Below are 16,819 nucleotides of genomic sequence, written 5' to 3'. Positions count from 1 at the left end.
TTGTTGCCAAATTTTTGATAAATTTAAATCAACTTTTTTAACTCTTGAAAACAAAAACCGTGTGCCCCTACTGGTTGATTTGAGGTATTACAGCTGAATTTCGTGATTGGTCAAACCAGTGAAATCCCGCCTCATAATCTGCAGCTGCAGTCATGATAAAAGTCCTGTTCCCCTAAGCCCCACCCCCCCTCTGACTGGATTTTAAAATTTCGGATGTGGGTGGAGTCAGCCTCCAACTGCCCTGTTTGGTTACCCTTTAATCATTGACGGTATAAGCAGGAACTGGACATAGCGAGCGTTGAGGTCCCCCATAGAAAATGGATTACCTACTGCCCTCGCCAAATCAGGGTAGAGCCTTCGCCGTCACTTCCTGAAACGTCTACCGCCATGTTGCAATCAATTGCCGCCCCGATTAGCGATAAGGGAGGGACATACTTTTACTGAGCCATCTGATTGGTCAGTTTATAACTTGAATAACTTGCGATAAGGAAAAGGTATATTTAAGAAAATTTAGGATTAGAAAGAACGTGTTAAGAAGGAGGCATCAGAGCAAGAATGGTTATTTTGACAAATAAAATGACTGAGAAATTACTGTCTATTTCTCAATGGAAGTCTATGGAACTTTGGCTTTTTTGCAACCTGTTTGAAAGACGAGAAGAGGGGATGCTACTTATACAGTCAATGGAGTTAACAAATCTTCACTTTTCTGTTGTTAAATCTGCAAAGTTTTTTCATCAAGCAATGTGATTTACTCTATTTCATTCAGGAATTTAAAGCTGAATCATAAAAGCCAACTAAATTTGTAAAACAGAGTTTTCATATAACTTTATTTTCAACAAATGATTCACAAGATCTTAATCAGCTTCAGATTACTGTGCAAGTACCATGAAAGTCTGACCAGAATTTTTTTTTTTTTTTAAATATCGCCTTGTAGTGTCCTTGTACTGCTCATGTTGTGATGACTGTGGCTTGTGCTCCTGGTGACTGAAGTCAGTGGTTGCCCTTTCAGGAAGAAAAAGGTCCCCATTACTGCAGGGCTGTAGAGATAATGTAGTGTGACACGCGTTATGTACACCAGGTCCCCATAAGACGGGCCTCAGGGACGTAGGTGCTGTAAGAGCTATTAATCTGTCCTTGTCATGTGGTATGGCAAATTAAAAGTAGCAAGTTATCAAGATGGGAGGAGAAACATAAGAGATACGGGGGCAAGAGTACACAAAAAAGGGAGAAAAGTGGGTTTATGAACAGAAGGAGGGATTGAATAAGAATTAGTTTTAGGATTGACTCACTTAGGCACGGAGCTGCACCTTTCTTTATGTGTTTGCACGTGACTTTAGCTACTCTTGTGAACACAGTGACATTTAGAAAGAATTAGCGAATCTGCAGAGGAAAGCTATTAATTCACAAATTAATACCCCCCCCCCCCCTCCTATCTTGGATGTGCAAGCTATCGAAAAGACAAAAGAAATAGCCTTAAGGGGGAAAAAGAGAGAGTCGCCGTCCTATCTGTGGAGAGATTGGTTTGCATGTCTGCAAGCAGTGATACCAATTATGCCAGCCCTGGGAGGACGCGTTTTCTAATACCGCCCCCCTCCCCATCCCCTTCCTCAACCCTTCTTCCACCATCACCTCGAACACCACCGCTCTAACTCCGTCTATTGCCAGATTTATTTGTGTTTCCCATTACAGGAAATAGAAAGTTTCCCCTGCCAAATGCATTAAAAGTGGGAAATGAAACGTTTGTACAGCATGTTGCTATTTCAATCAAAAGAAAAATACCAACAAAAAGAGAATTAAAAAAAAAACTTTCTTTTCATAAACGCTTGAAGACATTTTCTAACACAGCTTCCTGTAACGCCAACGTTCTCCTAGCGTACAGTAGCATTATCTGCTAGCTCACTAGCATTATCTGTGACAATGCTAGTGTGAATGCTGTGAGCTGAATTTGGCTGCCAAAGATGCGAGTCCTGATAGCTGAAATTGATAGCTAAAAATGCTGAAGCTGATAGCCAGCTAAAATGTTAGTTAAATGCCAAATTAGCATAAAAAATAAAAAAGCCTAAGTTAGCTAAAACAGTTAGACTGTAGATGAAATATGAGCTAAACTCCAAAATATCCTAAAAAAAGAAAAAAAAAAAAAAAGCCAAAATTAGCCAAGATAGCTAGGATGTAGCTGAAAGATTAGCCAAACTCCAGATTGGCCTAAAAAAAAAAGAAAAAAAAAATAGCCTAAACAGCTAGCATGTAGCTGAAATATTAGCTAAATTCCAAAGCAGCCTAAAAAATTAAAAAATCTTAAGTGAGCGAAAACAACTAGCATGTAACTGAAATATTAGCTAAGCTTCAAAATAGCCTAAAAAACAAGCCCAAGTTAGCCAAAATAGCTAGCATGAAGCTGAAACATTAGCCAAACTCCAAATTAGCCTAAAAAACAAAAAAAGCCAAAATTAGCTAAAATAGCTAGCATGTAGCGTAAATATTAGTCAAACTCCAAATTAGCCTAAAAAAACTGGAAAAATATCTAACTTAGTCAAAACAGCTAGCATGTAGCTGAAATATTAGCTAAACTCCAAAATAGCCTAAAAAAAGCCAAAATTAACCAAAACAGCTAGCATGTAACAAAATATTAGCTAAATTCCAAAGCAGCCTAAAAAATTAAAAAATCTTAAGTGAGCGAAAACAACTAGCATGTAACTGAAATATTAGCTAAGCTCCAAAATAGCCTAAAAAAAGCCAAAATTAGCCAAAACAGCTAGCATGTAGCAAAATATTAGCCAAACCCCAAAGTAGCCTAAAGAAAATGGTCCAAAAACTAGAAGAATGCCATTATAACTTTCAACTTTACTACACTCTGACTCCATATAATATAAACTAACGACTGATCGACTATTACTGTAATAGTTGATTAGTCATCGATTAGTCGACTAATCGTGGCAGCTCTAGCGCACAGTGACAGGTTACCCCTGACCTTGCTGCTGAATGAAGTTGGGTTGATGTGACCTAACAGAATGCTTTCTCTCATTGCTTTACTAAGTCCTGGACGGAGCTCCGGGGAGGACAGGCAGCAGGGAGCAGCGGTGATAAATTAGATGGAGAAAGCAAAGGTCATAACTAGTGAGTTTAGCGTGGGTGTGGGATGAGTGTAGAAGGAGCTGATGAGTGTGTGAGACGGCAGCAAGAAATATGACCTCGCAGGCTGTTCATTCATAACACAAAAGAAAGATCGTAGGCGGCCGCCAAAATCGTATCAACCTCTCTCAATAGCCCAAGAAATAAAAAAAAAACGAATGCAGTAGATGTTTTGATTTGTTCGCATTTTATATCTGGCCCCTTTATGAGATCTTTGAACACATATGACCCATTGGCGGAGTTTAAATCAGTTAGTGTATGGAATTGAACCTGGGTTTGCACTGGTTGGCTAGTCAAGCCACGCCATGACAATGAGTCAATAGAGGATCTCTTTAGAAAATAAATGCATCCAGAGCGACACAGAAAAATTGGAATCATGAGTGCAGCGATGGCCCTGATGGGGTGTGTATGTGAAAGAAAAGCTCAGGTTTGAGAGGAGGCCACAGAGCGGAACATAGAGACAAGAAGCTGTTAGGGCCCTGACAGTAGAGGAGGCACAACCTGTCCTCCTGCTCCCCTCTTTCTCCTCAAGATCACATTTATCCTTTTATTGTCCCTCCACCCTAATCTATCTTGAGGCCGAAACATTTGCATGGCTGCGTCAGACCCCACATATACAAAACACAAAGAGACCAGTCGCAGAAACGTCGAGAGGGAAGTCACGCAGGAGAGAGGAATCATGTCAGAGAAAAGTCAATTACGGGCAATGCAGAGAGCTAATGGAGCGGTACTCAGCTTGAGGAGGGAGAGAAGGGTTGAGAAAAGGAGGGATATGTTAATTGCATTTCCACAAATACACACCACATCACAGATGAGAATGGAGTCATATTAGAGAGGTAGAGGGTGTCAAAATCTCCTTATTAGCAAGACATTTCCCCCCGTAATTTACTCACAAAAGGGCTGTTTTCTCTAAGCAAATGAATTAAACTTGTTTAAAACATTACACGCTTTATGGCAGTAGTCTCACTTCAATTTAATAAGCATTTACATTTATAGTCTTAAAAGGAAAATTTGCTCAAAACAGATTATATTGATGTTATTTGCCGACAAACGAGATCGGAATGGGTTTATTTATTACAAACTTTCTGCAAGAACGTGATGTAAGATAGGACTCCGTCTAGAAGTTGGCAGGGAAAGTAAACATCAGAGGAGCATCGCCATGCCTGCTGTCAGTCGACACACTGCTAAATCGAATTAATAAAGCTCTTAAACACGCCACAACATAACAGGATCTTAACAGCCAAGGCAGTGTTGCTCCCTCTCTCCTTCCCCACCCCCTACCCACCTCTCCTTTCCGCTTCACAGATTTCATAAATATAGCCAGCTTACAGGGAAGGAGTTTTCACCCTCTGGGTATACCAGTTTGTTTGTGCTCCCTCTCTTCCCTCCCCAAGCTCAACGGCCTTTTTTTTTTTTTAAAAGCATCAACAAATGATCCACAATTTGCGATAGCATCATTTCACCTATCAGTGCAGGACGAATACGTAAACGGTCGACTCAAAGACTCACAATCATTGATTTACGCAGGCAGTGTGTTGGAATTCATTTGCCTTTCAAACAAGCCTCCTCCTCTTGTCTACTCTGAGTTATCTTATCTCAAGAACGGCGGAGATGAAAGCAGCACATTAAGTGCCACCATGCCACGACAGGATGCGAACATCCCCCTTAGAGACAAAGGAAAAGGGCTTTTGATGCCATTGTGGTCTGTTTTGTAACAGTTGCTTTAAGTGTGTGAACTAGAGCTGCCACAAACTAATCGGGTCATGTACAAACTGGATGGAAAGCACACATCTTAACCATCGTTAGCTTAAAACTAAATAAAACCTATATATAGCATTACCTGCTGATAGCTGAATAGGCTGAAATTGTTAGCTAAAAAACGCAGGAGCTGATAGCTGAAAACACTAAAGCTGATAGCCAACAGAAATATTAGTTAAATGCCAAATTAGCCTAAAGCTTAAGTTAGCCAACTTAATCTTTAGGCATACATAACATAACATAAAGCAGATGAAATATTAGCTAAACTCCAAGATAGCTTAAAAAACAGAAAAAACCTAAATTATCCAAACTTACTAGCATTTAGCTGAAATACTAGCTAAACTCCAAAATAGCCTAAATAACAAAAAAAGCCTAAACTATCCAAAACACCTAGCTAATATTTCATGCTATGCTAGCTGTTTTTGCTAATTTGGGTTTTTTTAGGCTATTTTGGAGTTTAGCTAAAATTTCAGCTAAATTCTAGCTATTTGGATGTATTTTTTTAGGTTAATTTGGAGTTCAGCTAACATTTCAGCTACATGCTAAACTCCAAAATAACATAAAAACGAAAAAAGCCTAAATTAACCAAAATAGCTAGCATGTAGCTGAAATATTAGCTAAATTCCAAATTAGCTTAAAAAACAAAAAAAGCCTAAATTAGCCAAAATAGCTAGCATATAGCAGAAATACTAGCTAAACTCCAAAATAGCCTAAATAACAAAAAAAGCCTAAACTATCCAAAACACCTAGCTAATATTTCATGCTACATGCTAACCGTTTTTGCTAATTTGGGCTTTTTTTGTTTTTGTTTTTTTTTTTTTTTTTGTGGCTATTTTGGAGTTTAGCTAATATTTCAGCTACATGCTAAACTCCCAATTAACCTAAAAACAAAAAAAGCCTAAATTATCCAAAATAGCTTGCATGTAGCTGAAATATTAGCTAAACACCAAATTAACCAAAAAAACAACAACAAAAGAACTAAATTATCCAAAATAGCTAGCTTATAGCTGAAATATTAGCTAAACTCCAAAATAACCTAAAAATGTCCAAATTAGCAAAAATAGCTAGCATGTAGCTGAAATATTAGCTTCTTCTTCTTTCCTTTCAGCTTTTCCCTTCAGGGATCGCCACAGTGAATCAGCTTAGCTGAAAGCTGAAATAGTAGCTAAACTCCAAAATAGTCCAAAAAGCTAGCAGAATGACATTATAACTTTCAACTTTACTACACTCTGACTCCATATGATATAAAGCAACGACTAATCGACTATTAAATTAGTCATGGACTATTTTAATAGTCGAAAAGTTGTCGATTAGTCAACTAATCTTGGCAGCCCTAGTGTGAACACTGGTGGATCAACCCCCCCTCCCTTTCTAAAAAAAAACAAAGGAAAATCAAACATTTTATGGAGACATTTTATCATTTCTGGTCAAAAAGAACAGATCAAAGACGGCAGAAATAACAGGTGGGAACGACACCCCGGGAGATTCTGGTTTTTATCTCCTGGCACACAAGTGTTAAGACAAAGAGACGCAGTCAGCTGGTGCTCTGGGAGCGATAAGAGAATACCTGCTGAGACACTGGAAGAGGTTGAAGGAACACTAAGAAAACGAAACCAGCCAGTCAATGAGACGCACACACACTGACAGTCAGGCTTCACACTCCACCTGACACACCGACTGTCAGAGGATGAATCTGATTTATCGCAGCTGTCTCATGATGTATGTGAAACATGGAGCTCTAATAGTAAATTCTGAAAGTAGATGATTTAAAGGCCAATTTTGACAGTTTTTTGGCCACAAATTTAAAATATATCCTTGTAAAAAAGTATGAAAGTGATGAAACTATAAAGGGTGTCTGAATAATCGAGCATGTTTTATCTACTGCAAGAACATAGAAAAAGAGCACTAATCTGAGGAAGAAAATCATTAGAAAGGAATAAAAATATTTATCCCTGCAGCATGTTATTTTACTTAATAAGAAACCTCATAATAAGATAAATCTAGAAACAAACAAGCATTTAGAAGGGGGGAAAAAGCTAAAAATCTAACTGTTAGAATGACTTCACATTTATTTGAATAGAGTCAAACAATAAGTATATTTTTACTAGTTATAAGCCAATGATTTGTATTTTTTTTAGTTTATATGTATAGTTCCTTTGAATACACTGACAAAAAAAAACTGTAATGAGTGGAAATGACTAATTTTAGAATAAAATGTGAACAAAATGATAATATAATAGTACATGTTGGCTTATCTTAGTAAAGCCTAAAAAAAGTTTGATTTTTGTAATTAATTCTAAGTTTGTGAACAATTATTTAACACATATTATGCATAAACAATAGATATGCACTGGAAATTAATTAATTTTTGTTTCCGAAACAGTGAATCTCAGTCTAACTTTTCAACATTTATTGAACTTTAAATCTTTAAAATTGAACCAATTCCAGTGAAATTTGTATTTTTGTGTCTTAAATCAAGATTTTCTATTATCTAGGGCGATTATTTTAATAGTAGACTAATCACTGATTATTTTTTCCGATTAGTCGTTTAATCGGGTCATGCATAAACTGGATGTAAAGCACACATCTTAAGGCAATAGTTTATAAAACTTGTAATGACTCTTGTTGCCTGTGTCCTGCATTCGTTTCTAGTATTAAAACAAGCTTAAATCAAGAGGTCGGCATCTGAAACAAGAAACTATTTCTCACAAAAGATAAAGTTTTGATCTCACTGACTCAAACATGAAAAAGGTCCATTATTTGGCTCTGAGCGCTCACAACTTTATTCAACTTTACTACACTCTGACTTCGTATAATATAAAGAAACAACTAATCGAGTATTAATTTAGTCATCTACTATTTTAATAGTCGATTAGTCGTCGGTTAGTCGACTAATCGTGGCATCCCTACTATTATCAAGGTTATAAAGCAAAAGCATTTTTGACTCATTTTAATAATAATTTCTTTATTTGTAGCTCTTGTTCTGATTTTGGAATATTTGTGAGGAAAGATAGCTTTCCTTTCTTGAATATCTATAAAACAAGGTTTTAAATCTTTGCTAGTTTGCATTGTAAAATATTAATGCTAAATTGAAATGTTCAGTTTTTTAATCTGTTAATTTTAATCTAATATTTCTTTTGAATAAATTCTACTGTATGTTTGCAATGATTTCTTAGAAATCCACTCAAATGTGTCCTGCGTTCTTACTGTTACGCCCCAGTTTGTCTAGGGGTGCGGGGCCTAACATAAAGATAAATTAAATAAAATGTGTAACAAAACACAACACAAGTGTCTCCATAAAAGTATAACAAATTTATTTACATGACCAAAAACACCCAAACAATAACTAAAAGTGAAGCAAAAGGCTTCAGGGTGAACCAAGGCCAAAACAACAAACAAAACCCCAACTAACTCAACCCAGGGAGCTTACCTGCAAAAGAAACTGTAACATAATGACAAACACTAACCTCCCTGGACTAACATAAACAGGAGAAAACATTTACTAAAGAAAATGGCGGTTCACCCCTACAGCTTCACCTAAACTAAAACCAACACTAAACACAGAACACAGAGTGGGAACTAAACCAAAATACCAAAGAAACTAAGTGCGCACTAAACAAAACAGGTGGAGAAGTTCACTGAGCTGCAGTGGAGGCTGTTGCAGCCCAGCTCCCTTCTCCATGGTCTGGAGGTCCAAATGGTGGTTTTAAAGGCTCCCCTCCTTCAGGTCCAACCAATGGGGAGCCACGCCTCCAGTACCACACCTGAAACAAATCAACAGAAAAACACAAACAAAGATCCACAAAACACAAAGAAGTCCCACTCTGACAAAAATACAAGCACCAAAAAGAAAGACAAAACCAAATACGGCCACAGCCGTAACACTTACTGTCATGTCAGAGGGCTTCATTGAGTGTTTGAGGGTAATTTTAGCATTGGCTTCTGTTGTGAATGTCAAATGCTATTGATTAGGTTTGCCTCTTCACTGAGAGACTGATATGATGTAGATAATGACTCTATTTATGTCTATTAGAGACAACAACAAAGTTTCATGCTGAAAAAAATACTAAAATCTCACATTTTCCACACTGAAACCCATCAATAAAACTGAAAAGCAAAGAAAAGATTACAGCAGGGGTGTCAAACTCAATCACACAGAGGCCAGAATCCAAAACGCACCTTAGGTCACAGGCCGAACAGGATAAACATTTATTGAACACTGAAACTAAATTTTTAAAATTTTAAAACCGTAACTTTTCAGCATAATTATTAACTAGATATATAGCATGGCTTGCGATAATACTAGTGTGAATGCTGTAGCTGAATTTGGCCACTAAAGATGCTAGTGCTGATAGCTGGAGATGTTGAAATTGATAGGTAAAAATGCTGAAATTGATAGCTGAAAACGCTGAAGTTGACAGCTAAAAACGCTAAAGCTGATAGCTGAAAATGCTGAAGTTGATAGCTAAAAACGCTGAAGCTGATAGCTGAAACGCTAAAGTTGATAGCTGAAAACACTGAAGCTGATAGCTGAAAACGCTGAAGTTGATAGCTAAAAACGCTGAAGCTGATAGCTGAAAACGCTGAAGTTGATAGCTAAAAACGCTGAAGCTGATAGCTGAAAACGCTGAAGTTGATTGCTAAAAACACTGAAGATAATAGCTGAAAACGCTGAAGTTGATTGCTAAAAACACTGAAGATAATAGCTGAAAACGCTGAAGTTGATAGCTAAAAACGCTGAACTTGATAGCTGAAAACGCTGAAGTTGATTGCTAAAAACACTGAAGCTGATAGCTGAAAACGCTGAAGTTGATTGCTGAAAACGCTGAAGTTGATTGCTAAAAACACTGAAGCTGATAGCTGAAAACGCTGAAGCTGATAGCTGAAAATGCTGAAGTTGATATCTGAAAACGCTGAAGCTGAGAGCTGAAAACACTGAAGTTGATAGCTAAAAACGCTTAAGCTGATAGCTGAAATCACTGAAGCTAACAGCAAGCTAAAATATTAACTAAATACCAAATAACCTTAAAAAACGTGAAAAACTTTCTTCAGCTACCATGTAGCTGAAGAAAGCTAAATTTCAAAATAGCCAAAAAAAAAAAACTGAAAAAAGCCTAAATTAGCCAAAACAGCTAGCATGTAGCTGAAATATTAGCTAAACTCCAAAATAGTCTAAAAAATCTCAGTAAATGTCAAAATTGTCCAAAAAGCTAGCAGAATGCAAATTTTTAAAACTTTACACCCGTAACTTTTCAACATAATCATGAATAATAAAAACAGGCAGGAATATTATTTCAGAATAAATCATTAAACCTTAAATAACTTTCAATATTTTACTCTCCGTAAAAATCTATTTTGTCAAAATTATACAAGTTTGAAATAAGAGCAAAATAACAATCAAATACACTGATCTGGAGGGCCGGATCCGGCCCCCGGGCCTTAACTTTGACACATGTGGATAACAGTATTTTGTTTACTTTCAGTAGGAAAACATATTTTTGTGGGGAAAATAGAGCAAGTCTGTATGAGGTATTGGATCAAATCTACCTGAACTCTTCTCACACCCAGTTTTAGTCCTCCATTCCATTCTCTCCAAGGATCTATTTCTTGGTACGAATAGAGTTCATCCTCTGGCCTCAGCCATTGAAAAAAGGTCAAGCAGTCGAGCAGAATGGCAATAACGCCCCTGAAATGGTACCATCAGTGGAACATGATTGATCAATTGAATTCCATAGCACAGAAAAATGTGGGATTAAGTAGAGTATTATACGCACAATGAGTTGAGGCATGATGTTCATTCCAAGTTCATTTCGCCTCCCTCCTCTGCGAGCAGATCAGGCAATCAATAGCGGCCTTGCATATCATATATCACCGCTGGCTCGCCCAGGAGAGAACATAATCTGCTGCAAATTTAGAATGACAGATTTGTACGGGAGCTAAAGCCCTCATCCGCTGTTGGTGGTGGCGCAGTATAAAGAGGAAGAGAGGGGGTTGGTGGAGAAGTGGAGGCTGGAGGTTCTAGCCCTGGTCTTTCCAGGATGTGAGCAGAAGGAGCTCCGCAGTGGTAGGCTCCATGATGGGGTCAGAGATCAGACGAGCGATGCGCGGCTCTCATTTGTTTATATAGGGTGTGAGGAAACGCATACGTCGCCCTCATCGCCCCGCTCTCACTCAGCCTGAGCTCCACTCTGCTTTCCAAAAGGGAGATAATATGTGGTGGATGGAAAGAGATAAAGAGAGACAGAGAGAAAGGGGAGGGTGATGTGTTCAGGATGAAAATACTTCAGGTAAATAATGGCTCTCCATTTCCCTCGGCCAGAATGAGATAGTCTGTGTGTAATCGCTGGCCCTATTTCTCCTCCTGAAATGCTTTCTGCCCCTTACAAGTATATATTTGCACTGAAAATAATCCATCAATTACCTATTGCATAACGGCCGTGCTTCTAGTGGCGATAAGGTTGAAGTGAATGGACATGTACCAGCAAAACTTGATTTTGCAATCTTTCCTATGGAGCTATGTTCTAATTGTTGTCCTCTTCGTCTTTTCTCCCTCGTCTTCTTCTACGTCTAGATGGCTCAGATGGTTCGGGACCAGGCAGCGACTCTCAGGGAAGTGTTGAAAGTTTAAGGAAGCACCTGCGAGCAGACGCCTTCACCCAGCAACAGCTGGAGGCCCTGGACCGCGTGTTTGAAAGACCGTCTTACCCGGACGTCTTCCCCACTTCAGAACACATTAAACCCGAACAGGTACGGAGAACTGGAATTATGTCTGAATCCCTTCCATGCTAACTGGATCAGGGGTGTCAAACTCGATCGCACAGGGGGAAAAAATCCAAGACACAGGATAAACATTCATTGAACAGACTGAAATTAAATTTTTAAAACTCTAAAACCATATCTTTTGAACATAATTATAAACCAGATATATAGCATTACCTGTGATAATGCTAACGTGAATGCTGTAAGCTGAATTTGGCCGCTAGAGATGCTAGTGCTGAAAGTTGAAGATGCTGAAATTGATAGCTAAAAATGCTGAAGCTGATGGTTGAAAACGTTGAAGCTGATAGCCAGCTGAAATATTAGCTCAATGCCAAAGTAGCCTAAAAAACAAAAAAACAAACAAAAAAAACAGTTAGCCAAAACAGCTAGCACTTAGCTGAAAAAAAATAGCTAAAATAAAATAAATCCTAAAAAACTGGAAAAAACCCTAAATTAGACGAAACATGTATTGTGTAAATATTAGTCTAATGCCAAAACAAACTAAAAAACTTTTAAAAAGAGAAAACTTAGGCTAAACTGCTAACATGTAGTTGAAATATTTGCTAAACTCCAAAATAGCTTAAAAAAATCTTAGTAAAATAGTCCAAAAAGCTAGCAGAATGCTATACAACTATAATACTATATAACCATAACATTTTAGCATAATTATGAATAATAAAAAATCAGGAATATTATTCCAATACATTAGCGAATATAGACCACAATGCATTGTGTCAAACAATTTTTGAAAAAAAAGTCAGTTTTTTTTACGCATATTAATACACATATTAAATGTACACTTGATAATTTTGCAAGAAATACAGAGAATATGGAAAACTTAACCTGCACTGTCCAGTACTAGTTATTTATCTCTGAGTCTCACTGGTTGAAGTTTTGGCCGAAGACGTCCCGATCGATTGAATCTGATTGTTCAAAATGAATCAATATTGACTATCGGCAATCACAGAGTGCAATACCAATCAATCCTACAAGAAATCGTGTGGTGTGGTAGTGAAATAGACTCTTAACAAGTATGTCCAGCTAGTACCCAGAATTCAATGCAGCACTTTTGCAAACAAAAGCCTAAAAATAACTTCGTTCAAGGAATACATTCTCTGCTGCCCAGAGGGTCTCGTTATGCTGAGAGGCAAATTGTGACAAAAAGCTCTATTTAACTTCTTGCTGGAGTCTGCCTGAAAGCCTACAACTTATCACAGAGGATAACCTTTATTTACCTTCATTAAACTGCTAAACAACCAGAGAGCGTTAATTCTGCAGTGGAACTCGACGTGGGTACCCACGAAGCCTTTGCAGTGCCCTAATTGAGTTCATTTTCATCTCTGCGCGATCGCGAGGAATTACAGCTGCGATAAATCAGAGGGACAGCCCCTCAGCCTGCTTTACAGCCCCTAATGCAGCTAATTACCAAAGTGATTTCTACGGCAAGATCAATACCAAAACGAATTGGAAATGACTTGCAATCACAAAGAGTGGAGGAGAAGGTATTAAAAAGGCGAGGGGAGCGCTAAAGGAAGGGGTAGAAAAACGCCATCAGAATGGTCCAGAAAAATCAGTTTTAATTTAATGTAATATTAATCAGGCCGCCTTCCACTCCTTCCATGCACCTCCTTTCTTCTGCCGGCTTCCAACACCCCCCCCTTTTCCTAAACTGGTGAAAAGGTGGGATATTAGGCTATTAGAGGCTTGTCTGGTGTCTGCGTTGGAGCATTAAAAAACCATTTTGAAGAGGCCAACCTGAATAGGCCTCATCCCTCCCACACTTCTGGCAGCCATGTGGTCAGGTCATTCAGGTCCCTCTGTGCTCGCCACTCGCCCTCCGCCCAGCCCTGCCCAGCCCTACCCACAGCCCATCTGCATGACAAAATGGCTCTTGTGCTGTTGGGGCCCAGCGGAATAGAGAGGAACATCCAGCCTAGTGCCAGGGAACAGTTGTAAGCAGACAATTAGAGTTTATCTGGGATAGAGGCAGACAAGTCTGGGGTCACCAGCTCGGCCCTGAGGGACCCCAACCTATTGAGACAAACAGATGCACACATGCACTCTGACACAAACACTCACAGACGCAAATGTGTGCACACACACTTATCCTTTCAAAGACGAATCGGGTCAGGAAATGTCATCTCATTAACAAACAGGATTCCCCACAACTGCACAGATTCTGAACAAGGGATTAAAGCGAATCAATGTAACAGATCTGCACCTAAAGTTTTTGGATCGGAACAAATGGTTAGCAAAATGTTCAAATATGATATACAAAAGACAAACAGTTTCAAAGTCTATTTTTGAACAAAACGGACACATTTTTAAGGTTGTAGTCTCCGTAAACACACACATCCGATGGCGCACACACCACATGTCTCTCCTGTAACAAAGCCCTGAATGTCTCCTCCCTTGACTGGTCACAGGGATGACTGCAGTGGAGCACAAAGAGCCAGCTGACACCCCGTCCTTTCACTCCTCTCCCAAGCCCTCTCTCATCCCTCTCTCCCTCTTCAGACAAGCCCTAATGCTCGCATACATCATCATGGGGACTGAGTTGATGTTCGCGGAAAAACTCAAATTTTAGTCTTAAATGGAGAATTTGATGACCTGTTGGAATGTGAAACGTCCTCCTCATGCAGTGTTTCTCTACAGGCAAACGAGTACTCGCTCCCATCGCTGAACGCCGGCCTGGAAGACGTGAAGCCGAGCCTCTCCACCAGCGCCAGCTCAGACCTCGCCTCCAGCGTCTCCCAGAGCTACTCCGTTGTGACAGGTACAATCTGATCCATGCAACGTTGACTTCTAAAGACGCAGCTGCATCAGTCCAAGACATCTGCACCAAGGTGGTCAAACTCAGTCAATGAGGGAAAAACTGACATTTTCTTAAAAAAAAAAAAAAAAATACTCCTTTTTTTCCCTACAAATCAATTATTTTAATCCCTTTCTAATAATTGGGTTACAACTTAAATTTTATTTTAAAAATTTAATTTTAAAAGAAAAAATGGGAACTTCCTAAAGTGGTCTCAGTTCTTCTGAAAAAAAGAAAAACGCTTTCAAGTTTTTCTTTTTTTCCCGGCCCTCCACATTTATTTCTAAGTGACAGACTGAGGCGAAAGACCATCTGAGCCCATTAAATCCTACAGGTCTTTCACTCACAACTCCTAACTGGCCACTGTGCTGGCCTAGATTGGCTCCCTAACAGATTGACTGGGAGCACTTCTCATAAAAGACAGCTGCTGTACTTGCCACTGCAGGACGCTGTCATCAAAGCCTATCATAGCTCGCTGATTGACAGCGGCTGGAGCTTCACGGGGACTCGCTGGTTCTGGCTTCAAAAAACAGACACAAATAAATGCAAAAAAAAGCTAATAAAAGATTATATTAGCTTTTTTTAGAGGATTTTTTATTTTTTTTAATGTCCTCCACTTTAGTTGTTCTGTTTCCAAACGCATATACTCTGCTGTCCAGGTTGATGGCCACCTGCTTAATTCTGTGATTGCTTAGTAAGCATTCACACTATAGTGATTCTCCTGCTACATTTTTCATCAATCTTGGTATCAAAACGTTCAGCTTGTTCAGGACATTACTGCTGGTATTTTTGGTATTCATAAACTTTATAGTTTTTGAAATATTTAGCAAAATATGCCCCATAGAAAATGAATGAGAAAGCCTTCAAATTCAGCATTTTAGGTAGATTAACAACAAGCCTTTAAATATATATATATATATATATATATATATATATATATATATATATATGTAATATATTGTGTTTAATCTTTTATAGTAATTTCTAAAAAAAAAAGAGTTTACCTTCTATTTTGGCAATAAGCTAACATTTTTGGCTAATTTATTACTAATTTATTTATAGTTTTTATAGGCTGAATTAGAGTTTAACTTCTAATTTAGCAACAGGCTAACATTTTTGTCTAATTTATCTACTGGAGTTTTTGTGGGCTAAATTTAGCTTCTATTTATCTATTTACTGGGGTTTTTAGGCTAATTTGGAATTTAGCGTCTATTTAAACAACATGCTAACGTTTTTGTCTAATTTGCTTTCTACTGGAGTTTCTATGGGTTAATTTAGAATTTAACTTCTATTTTAGCAATATGCTAAAGTTTTTTGCAAATTTGCTACCTTCTGATTTTTTTATCCTAATTTACAGCGTAACTTCTACTTTAGCAAGAGGCTAACGTTTTTGTCTTGTTTGCTTTCTACTGGGGTTTTTCAGCTAATGTAGAATTTAACTTCTATTTTAGCAATATGCTAACGTTTTTGGCTAATTTGTTACCTTTTGAGGTTTTTATAGGCTAATTTAGAGTTTAACTTATATTTTAGCAGCAGGCTAACATTTTGTCTAATTTGTTATCTACTGTTTTTTTAGGCTAATGTAGAGTTTAGCTTCTATTTTAGCAATATGGTAATGTTTTAGGCTAATTTGTTACCAACTAAGGCTTTTATAGGCTAATTTAAAGTTTAACTTATAGTTTAGCAACAGACTAACATTTTTGTCTAATTTGCTTTCTACCGAGGTTTTTAAGCTAATTTAAAATTTAACTTCTATTTTAGCAATATGCTAACGTTTTTTGGCTAATGTGTTACCTTCTGAGGTTTTTAGAGGTTAATTTGGAGTTTAACTTCTATTTTAGCAACATCGTTTTGTCTAATTTGTTATCTACTGTGTTTTTTAGGCTAATTGAGAGTTTAGCTTCTATTTTACCAAAATGCTAACGTTTTTGGCTGGGTTTTTTAGGCTAATTTAAAGTTTAGCTTAAAGCAACAGAATAACATTTTGACTAATTTAATTTACTGAGGAATTTTAGGCTGTTTTGGAGTTTTACTAGTAAGCAACGAGCTAGCTCTTTTGGCTAATTTGGCATCTACTCAGGTTTTTTGGGCTAATTTGGAGTTAAGCTCATATTTAAGCAACTAAATATTTTTGCTAAATTGGCATGGATTAGGATTTTTTTAAGCAATTTTACAACAAATCTTTTAGAAATTTAGGTCAACTTCAGCGCTCTTTCATGGTTCTTTAAACATTTTCAGTCTTTTATAAAATTTAACATTTGTCTAAATAGCTTTTGCATTTTCAGCAAATCACTTTAACAATTAAAGAAAATTGCATCACTATTTTCAGCAAAAAACTTCAGCATCTTCAGCGACTACATT

The 16,819-nt window shown here is 37.7% G+C and overlaps 1 protein-coding gene and 1 long non-coding RNA gene across 10 annotated transcripts in view; one reads left to right on the top strand and one right to left on the bottom strand.

Annotated features, from left to right (window-relative positions):
* The window catches only part of LOC112161386, a 120,930-nt gene that overhangs the window by 38,090 nt on the left and 66,021 nt on the right, over positions 1-16,819 (bottom strand). The gene's annotated exons all lie outside the window — the stretch shown is intronic.
* The window catches only part of pax2a (paired box 2a), a 37,970-nt gene that overhangs the window by 8,930 nt on the left and 12,221 nt on the right, over positions 1-16,819 (top strand). For all 7 annotated transcript variants that reach the window (XM_024296452.2, XM_024296450.2, XM_036215565.1 and 4 more), the window contains 2 exons: positions 11,459-11,634; positions 14,302-14,422. In XM_024296452.2, coding sequence (XP_024152220.1) covers positions 11,459-11,634; positions 14,302-14,422 — 297 coding nt within the window. The remainder of the gene's footprint in view (positions 1-11,458; positions 11,635-14,301; positions 14,423-16,819) is intronic.

The sequence above is a fragment of the Oryzias melastigma genome, linkage group LG15, assembly GCF_002922805.2.
Source record: "Oryzias melastigma strain HK-1 linkage group LG15, ASM292280v2, whole genome shotgun sequence".
Classification (NCBI taxonomy): Eukaryota; Metazoa; Chordata; class Actinopteri; order Beloniformes; family Adrianichthyidae; genus Oryzias; species Oryzias melastigma.
The sequence above is the reverse complement of the archived record's forward strand: the minus strand, read 5'-3'. Positions and strand labels throughout refer to the sequence as shown.